This window comes from Buceros rhinoceros, unplaced genomic scaffold, assembly GCF_000710305.1.
Source record: "Buceros rhinoceros silvestris isolate BGI_N320 unplaced genomic scaffold, ASM71030v1 scaffold12786, whole genome shotgun sequence".
NCBI lineage: Eukaryota > Metazoa > Chordata > Aves > Bucerotiformes > Bucerotidae > Buceros > Buceros rhinoceros.
Genome location: NW_010415886.1, coordinates 43577 through 52608, shown reverse-complemented (window position 1 = coordinate 52608; position 9032 = coordinate 43577). Strand labels below are relative to the sequence as shown.

The following is a 9032-nucleotide window of genomic DNA, read 5'->3' as shown; positions in this document are numbered from 1 at the left end:
CACAAGTGTGGGCTGTGCTGGAGAGCCTGCCACCTCCTGCCACCCCCTGCGCCCCCCCAGCCGCTGACACCCGCCTCCCCCCAGCCTCCATCGTACTGCAGAAGTGGTGGTGCCAGATGGAGCCGTGCCTCGATGGGGAGGAGTGCAAGGTGCTGCCCGACCTCTCGGGCTGGAGCTGCAGTAGTGGCAACAAAGTGAAGACGACCAAGGTACGTGCCCTGGAGGGGTGCTGAGGGGAAGCCTGGGGTGAGCACAACCCAGGAAAGCATCCCCAAAGAGTTCGTGGGGGAACCGGGGAAGCTCTGGCCTCTGTGGGGCTGTAGTAGATGCACTGAAGCAGAGCAGAGGGGCTGGGCTGGTCCCTGGAGCTGGAGGGGCTGGCAGGGAAGCCAAGAGGGTCCCATAGCTTTGCCAATCAGTAACTGCCATGGGGAGGCTCGGCGAGGAGGGCATTGCATGGCTCAGCCCACAAGCAGACGTGCTGGGGATATTTCCTGGCCGCTCCCCAGCATTTCCCCGCTGCTCCAAGGCAGCGGGTTGCTCAGCCCCAAATCCATCCCCGCTCCCCGTCTGAGGCAATCAGCTGTGACAGAGCGCTACATGATTATTATTTTCATGGCTTGCTGAATGGCCCAAAGAACAAGGTATAATTAAAATTTTATCAAACTCATTAGTAATTACATATATGTCATGGTTAATCAGTTGCATAATTTTGTCATCATTGTTCATACTGTTGAGTGTAATTATTCCTTATGCTTTATTTTTTCTCACCCCGCATCCCCTGCCATAAAATTATTGTATTAAGTGACGCTGGGATTTTTTTCATTATTGCTCTTATTCTCGTGCACAGAAAGCGCTTTGTTCTTATGGATGTCCAAGAAGGTTCCTCTGGCCCTGGCCATCCATCACTGACCAGTAACTGCAGCACTGCATTTAGCTTGTTGTCTTTTTCTCATCTGAATATTGTTTGTTTGTTTTCTTCCCAGCTGCTCACTCAGCCCAAAGCCTCCGCTCAGGCTTTGCTGTCCTTGGCTCTCCCCGGGGACCATTCCCATCCGCAGAACCCCAGGGCTTCTGCTCTTTTCAGCCCCGTTGCAAACAGATTGACCGTTTCCGTTCGCAGGCACCTGCCCCACTCTTCTCCTCTGCCCACAGGTCACGCGATAGCCTCTGTGCAAGGACCAGTAGGACCCTGGTGCTCTGCAGAGCCGTGAACGGTGCGACATGGCCCAGCCGGGTGGTGCCTGTGGAGGCGGGATGCTCTGGGGCTGCCGTCCTGTGCCAGGTACCGGAGCAGAACATGGCTGAGCCCTGGCGTCCCTGGAGGCTGCGGCTGTGGGACCCCCACACAGCTGCACAACTCCTGGCGCTCACCGTGGATGCACTCGCCGACCAAGAAATGGGCTCATTTTCCCATCCTCTTAAATAAAACACTGCAATCATGTAAGAGCTGTTGACAAGACAGACAGACAGCGGCCCCCCAAACTGGGCTTTATTCTGAATTAGCTGAAATCATTGCTGCGAGTCGCCTTTCCCCATCTCCCAAGATGCTGGATCAGGGTCGCTGTTAGCAACTGGGAAGTCAATGGTGGTGTGAAACCCTCCCCAGTTTGGCGCACAGCTCCTGGCCCAGTGGGTTCCCAGGAGCGGGTGCTGAGTGGTGCCCTGACCTCGTGCCACTCGGGGGCTGCTTCTGGCCCCGTGACCTGGCTGCTGTGACCAAGTGTGGCAGATGCGTCGGTGTGGCCGGGGGTGTCTGACACCCTGTCAGTCCCCAGCGATGGTGAGATGTCTCCATGGAGCATGCTGCTGGTTTCCCCTTCCTCGGTAATCGCATTGGTCAGGCCGCGAGTGTAGTATCTGTTCTCCACAGCGCAAATCCCTGGCACCAAGTTACTGCTTGTGTTTGCAATTGAATTGCAGAGTAAGGCATGGGGAAGCCCTCTCCTGTCTGCGGCTCTGGTGTGCCTGACAGTGTGCAGATGCCCAGACCAAGCCAGGCTTCATTGCATTAATTCAAAATAAAGAAAAATGTACCAACTCCTGGCAGTGCGCTCGTGACCTTCTCCAGGACGCACCATTTCCCCTGGTGTGGCAGCTCCAGGGGCAGAGGACGGGAGCCCCGAGGTCCTAACATCGGCAGGGCTGGGGACACCGGGGCTGCTGCACATGCAGGGATCGTGGCAAATGGCCTGAGCAAGAGCATCGCTGTGGGGAGAGGGCCAATGCCTCCCCAGGTACTTTGTGCTCCATGTGGGGGACATGCCAGAACTGGAAGGGCCAAGGGCTGGAGCTGGCACGGGGGACAGTGGTGTGTGCAGCCACCTGCTCCCGACGGGACTCGGTACTCAGATGTTTTTGTAAGGGGGTAGGTAATACCCCTCCAGGTGTGATGTAAATACCAGACTGTGAATTAATAAAATCATTTAAATCTCTGCAAAGAATCTTTTTGTTCAGCAGCAAAGGGAGGCTTTGGGAGCACTTCTCCTGCTGACCAGATCCCAGGCGGAGGGGCTGGGGGCTCTGCCCTAGCTCTTCCCATCCCACCTGGCTCACACAGCAGAGGCTGCTCTCATTACTCATGCAAATGTCTAATCCTCTGCTCAATAAAATCTTTTGGCTGTGACTTACACTCTCTAATTACACGTTGCATTACAAAGGCATACTCCTTCATTTAGTCCAGCCGCAGAGGAAGAGTGTCGGGTGATGCTCAGCAGGCTGGTTTTCGTCTCAACTTCACTGATGTTGAGCAGGGATGAGTCTGCTCCATGTCCCTCTGCTTCCACACACTGAGATCCAACTGGTGACAATCTTCTCCTGCTCTGGTGGACAGGTAGCTGTGCCCCGGGGCTGCTGATGTGCCACCAGCACAGGCACAGCATCGGTCCTGCCTGGCTCAACTGCAGGGGTACCCAGTGAAGGGCTTTCGTGCTTGGATATGGTTTTTGTTATTATCCGTTGCTCTGGCTCGAACAGTTTGAGGACCAGCAGAGGAGGAGCTGGCAGCTGCCCGTGTGCCCAGGGGCCATCGAGCTCTGCTGACATCAGGACATCCCTAAGCACCTGGCAGGACAGCCCTGGCTGTGCAGTGGCTCCTGGTCCTGGGCAGCTGAATGAGCGTAAATACCCTTGGGATGGTTTCCTCCATCAAAGGAGTTGAGCCTGGGTCACAAGTTATCAGGAGAGGGGATGCACAGCAGGAGCCTCCTTCCCTGGCTCTCGAATGATGACTAGAAGGCTGATATTTCTACTAACACACTGGGTTGCTGCTGGGAGCGTCCCTGCCTGGCTCAGCATGGTTGGTGCATAATGTGAAGGATCCGCTCCACAGGAGGGTTGAGCTTGACACCTACGCTGATATGAAAACATTTTATTGTCTGCGTAATAACCACCCTTAACGCTTATTTTTCACTTACTGCAATACAGGGTTTGGTGAGGAAATAGCCCTTGGTGTCTCTGCGCTGCTGTTGCCATGAGGTGCACCAACAGGGAAAATCGCTGCTCCCCGCCTGGCAGGTAAACACTTGTCAGAGGAACCACTGCAGCCTGCAGCAGCGCTGGCTTTAGCTCCCATCTCTCAGGGGGATCCAGGGAATGCTCCTGCCTCAGCTCCTGGCACTCCTCCCTGTGCTCTCTTTCTGTATTTTCAACGCTTTCCTGTGGCCGAACAGGCAGAACGTTTCTGGCAGGACCGTTAGGCCAAGGAAGAGGGTGGTGAGACGGGAACGTCCCTGTGTGGCAGCTGCTGGATGCTTTCTCCCATGGCAAGGACTTTCCATGGTGCCCCATGTCTTTGGTCCCTCGGTGAAATGGTGCCACCCCCGTGGCTCCCAGCTGCCTTGGACTCCCCATCCTCTTCTCTCTACGTGGGACCGTGCTGCTGGAGGGCAGAGGAGCCACATCAGCGTAGACACCGTGATGCCTCTGCCCTGGAGCATCACTGAGCCCGAGTCCTCCTAAGCTCAGTCTTGGCTCATTAGTGCAGTTACTGACGGGGAACCTGTGCAGCCAGCATTTGCGAGTTGCCGAAGGGGCGATTAGTCAGGGGAAACTGTCACAGTTAAGGTACTTTCAATATAATCTCCCTCGGTATTATAATTACACCCCACTCAATTAGTCTTCAGGAAAAAAAATCCTTTTGTATTAAGGCTTGGTGGAGAATTATTAGAGAGTGAATTAAAAGACAAGGATTCCATTTTACTTCACAATAATAAAGGCATAATGTATAAAATACCAAAAAATTACAAGCTGACTAAATTTAGAGCTGTACCAGGAGGTGAAATGAAAGGTAAAATGAAAGGTAAAATGAAACCCTTTGAGCGGCTACGATGTGCAGTACGAGGGGGGAATTATCTGAGAAATAAGATGGAAACATAATTAACCACCCGGCATTATGCTGAAGGATGGCAAATTGAAATGGGCCACAAAATTAGGTGAAATTGCAGAGCAGCCTCATTTATTTCTGCTTTATAAATCAGTGCTACCTGTCCACAGTAGTGCAATGCTGCTCCAGAGCAGGAGCTTTCCAAGGGATGCTGCCAGGCGGGGCCTCACCTCGTCCGAGCCGGAGCTGCCCTGCACAACCGTGCCCCAGTGTCACTATGGAAGAAGCTGATGTCCCCACGTCCTCAGTGTGCCTTTCCCTCGTCCAGCCTGTGGCACATGCTGGCTGGTCTGGTCTGTGGTCTTCCCCAAACTCAGTTCATTTTTTGACATTTTTCTGCTCTAACTAGTGTCACCCGTGTGCCTTCTGCCAGTGTCATCCTATGTCATCTCGCTGGGAACCTGCCTTCTGTGGCCTCTGACTCCGAGTCGTTGAACAGCCCAGCTTAGGGCTGGAGCAATGTTTTCTTTCGCTGGCTTTAAATTTCCTCCTCTCAGACTTAACTGGCTGCTTTTCCCTGTAGCAGCAAGAGGCAGAAGTGACCTCTGCCACCTCCACTCCACTGCTGTCGCTCAGCTTGCTCCTCTCTGGCCGTTTGGTTTGTTGCTGCTTTTAAACTGAACTCAAACCAGGCCAAGAAAAACATTTGTGTTTTCCATAAGCAGCAGTGCCTGCATCCCACCTCGCTGCAGGCAAAGCCCTAGCCCCAGCCCCTCCCCAGCTGGCCCCAGCCATGGCCACTGCCGCCACCAGCCTGGCAGCACTTGTCCTGAGTCTCCTCTCCTGGGCTCAGCTCCATCTCCAGCTCTGGATCCCTGCATCCAGATCTGCGCATTTGGGAGAGCCAGAGACGGGGGAAAGGCACGTGAGCCAGGGGCTGCACGGGCATCGGGTCCTCCGGGCAGGCTCTGCTTCCTGACTGCGCCAGGGATTAGAGCAGGCTCATTTTTATAAAGTGATTTCTAACTCCGTTTTCCCGCTGGGGTGGCTGCAGGGGCGGCTGCAGGGGCCAGCGCTGCAACAGAGCCATTGGCTTGGGCAAAGGAGCGAGGGAGAATGCAATTTAATTTGTGCATTTCCCAGCTTGTTGTTAATCTCCCGGTTTACTGCTGGTATTTGATTTCTGTAGCATTACTTCATAATAAAGGGATTAGCTGGGACCATAGGTCTCCGCTTTGATGCTCATCTGCTGGGGATTACTGAGAAATTTTGTAGTTAGTTAATGGGTCAAATAGGAAAAAATGAAAATATGCGTATGATTTGTTGACATTTGCAGAAACATTCAATCTATGATCAAGCACTTGCTCTCCTGGCCTGTTCAGCATCCCCTGCTGCCTGTCCCACAGGGGTCCCGATCCTCTGCTGCCAGGTTCAGGGCCCAAAGCAGGAGCTGAAAAGTTCTGCTGTACCACTGCTGCTTTGGCAGCCCTTCTGCCCGTGGGGACAAAAGCCACTGAAAGATGCTCTGGGAAGACAAAACCTGTGCTGGACATAGGAGGACTTGGCACCTGGGCAGTTCCTGTGGCCATGGGACAGACTCGTTTAGAGCTGTGTGAAGTCCGTGCTGTGGTTGGTGCAATGATGCCATAGGGATGCTAATGGCACCGATGCTGAATCTGCTCTGCCTGCTCTGGAGCTTGATCCAGCTTCTCATCCATCTGGAGAGGCCGTGGGGTTTCAGGTGCCTTGGCCCAGGTGGCTTCATTCTATCTTCTTAGAAGGTCCCCTCTCTCCAGGGAGCATCAGCTCTGTAACCCAGACCTGCCCAGCTCATGCTGGTCGCTTGCTGCAGCCCCAGTCCTGGGGAAACTCTGCTTCTCTCCCATGTGCACCAGCCTGGAGAGAGCACCCAGGGTGCTCTAGCAACGGTGGTCTTGTGCCAGAACCATGGGCCCTGGCAGCAGCAGTGGCGTCGTTCAGCTGCCAGGCACTCTGTTGGACAGCTGGCCGTGCCTCCATCCGGCAGCATGGTCAGGAGGTGCCTTGGGCAGCAGTAAAATCCCTGCGAGGCATGGTTCGAATTCTTCTTGCGCACACCAGTGGCAGCAGAGGTTAATATAATATTAGCAGGTTGACCTGAATATGATCAAGTCAGACATCTCTAATAATGCATAAGAACACGCACAAATTAGCACATGCCCCATTGCCTTCTAAGGACACGCTTTTCTCTGGTCTTGGCTTCCCCACACGTGCTGGGAGCTGGCTGTGCTGTGGGAGCTGTGGAGCAGGACTGGCCACCTCCCTCGCCACCAACTTTTCCTTCAGAGACCCCTGAGCTGGGTACCCTCCCCTCCAAGGCATTCCCTCGCCCAACCCTGTCCCCTGAGCCACCAGAAGAGAGTCCCTGAGCAGAGGGATCCATAATTGATTTATCGGTAACATGATACACTGCATGGAGCCAGGATCATGTAACGATCCAATTAAAGGCTTGAGGATGCGTTCGTATTAGTGACTCTACATCAATCAATTATTTAAATACACTGGGAATCGTGTCCTGTGGTTATGAAAGGGGCTGAAATAATGTTGCATCACCAACAATAATAAATATTGTGGATACCGAGTCCTTTAAGGAAATGATTCCGTGGGTTGTGAAACCTGGGCAGGAGCTGCGAGGCTGGGGTATATGAATATGGATCAGCGGGGTTATTACACACACCAGCACCGAGGGGAAAATTAGAGAGTGCTTAAAATTCTCTGCAAAGACAAAATGTAGACTATGAAAACTTTTGCAATCCTTTATAATAATGAAATTTTGATTAGAAAGCCAGGATCATGCATAAGTTACCGCATCAGCCCTGCAGGCCAAACAGCCTCTAGAGTCGGTGGATTCGCTTGAAATCACTTTGGCTTTGCAGCGGCAGACGCAGGGATGCCTGAGCCAGTGGGAAGCGAGGTGAGCGATGGGGCTGAGCAGGGGGAGAAGGAGGAGGAGGAGAAGGGGGAGGAGAAGGGGGAGGAGGAGAAGGAGGGAGCCCCCAGGTAAAGGGGACTGGCTGAAACCTCCTCTGGCAGGTGGCTCAGCCCCATGTGCACTGTGCGGAGGAACAAAATCTTTTGTCTGTGTTTTCTGCTTTTACATAGTGGGGAAAACAGTCTATAAATTATTTAAGCAGGCAGAAGATAATTAACTCTAATCAATATGGATTCTGCCCAGGTTATAGCTCTGCAACAGCATTAATCTTACTAATTACTTAATATTACTAACACAGTTTTCAATGAGTTCAACAATGCGTTCAGTGAATCCAGCATTGAGTAATAGGTGCAAAATGATTGATCTGAAGTTGAAAAGCCCTTCAGTACTGCAATACTGACCATTTTGTTAATCAAATTATCACTTTTGGGACATTCAAGAAGTAGCAGTTCAGTCTCACAGGGAAATTTTTTCATTAAGCTGATGGGCTATTCTGGGATTGCATTAGAGAATTAAGAACATTAAAGAAGAAGAATTTAGCCTGAATTAGCAGTATCTCTGCTAAACAGTTATTTAGATTGCAGGCTGAGCAATAGAAGCTCTTTTTGACTGATGGAATTGGAGCTTGTGTCCAGCTCCATGGTGATCCACCCTGCTGGAGGGTTCGGGCAGGATCTGTCCGCGTGTCTGGTCGAAACTCGAGCCCTCAGCAACGCTCCCCATCCCTTTGCCGGTGCTTGCGTTCGCGTGCCAGCCACCCTTCAGTGCCACCCAGCCTGGAACAGCCTCCTGAGCACCCGAGGGATGGCTGTGGGTGCAGCTCCCCGGGGAGCTGGTGAGGAGGGAAGGGGCCCGGCTGGGCTGGATTAACTCCCCAGAAAACACCAGTTGCTGTTTCTAAAGGCACCGGACACTGTTGTTATCCAGTTGTTCCACTGTGCACGTCACCGAAACCTGGGGAAATGAAAAGGTGAGGACGCATTATTGATTAATTACTTAGTCATCTCCGGACTGTTATTGAGCACACCTGTGACGGTGACAAATTGCTCCTCAATGTTTGTGGCTGATATGCAACTGGATTAATGCATTTTTGCAATGCTCCTGTCAGAGAGTGACACGGAGTCTGATTCCGGTGCCTTGCAAAAGGTGACGGTGTCATGTTTTCAGTAATCGATGGCATTTGCAATGGTTAGACAAAAAATAATTAAGCTGTGTGCTGGTTTGTTTGCAAGGAGCTTGGGGTTAATAAGTTGAGCTAAGGTGGAGTGTCAGCTCTGTGTGGTCGTGCTGACAGGAGAGCTGGCGCCGTCGCCACGCAGGGTGTCTGTGCCTGACTGGCGCCAGGGTGGTCTCCGCTCAAGAGATGGGCATTGGCTGGGGCTGAGGCAGCACTTGGGGCTTTGCCTACGTGAGTGTTTGCCCTGGGGCGCCCCCGGCAGACCCCACCCCTGCTTTAGCCTGTGTCTCTGGCTCTCTCTGGACAGATACTGCTCCTAGAAGAGGCACGTGTGGGGTCTGGTCAGTACTGGGTTTTGTCTCCCCCACCTCCCCTTCCAATGAGAGGCTGCGCGCAGCAGCACGGGCGGCATCAGCAGAGCAAACCTCCCAGTTCCACAAGGAAATGGTGTTAAAATCCTCTGCAAGAAACGGGAAGATGAACTACCTGTGGATGTGGTGCCTGGCAGGTCTCGCCCGCAGCATCCATCAGTTTATCCTCCAGCTCTCAGCGGTTAGCGA

General features: G+C 52.9%; 1 protein-coding gene across 1 annotated transcript in view; it reads left to right on the top strand.

Moving 5' to 3' along the window:
* LOC104494724 (protein FAM19A2-like) overlaps nt 1-209 on the top strand; it is a gene marked incomplete at its 3' end in the record, with an annotated part of 7764 nt that extends 7555 nt beyond the window's left edge. Inside the window, exon 3 of the mRNA XM_010137588.1 lies at nt 85-209. Coding sequence (XP_010135890.1) covers nt 85-209 — 125 coding nt within the window. The remainder of the gene's footprint in view (nt 1-84) is intronic.
* Nucleotides 210-9032: the final 8823 nt, after the last annotated feature.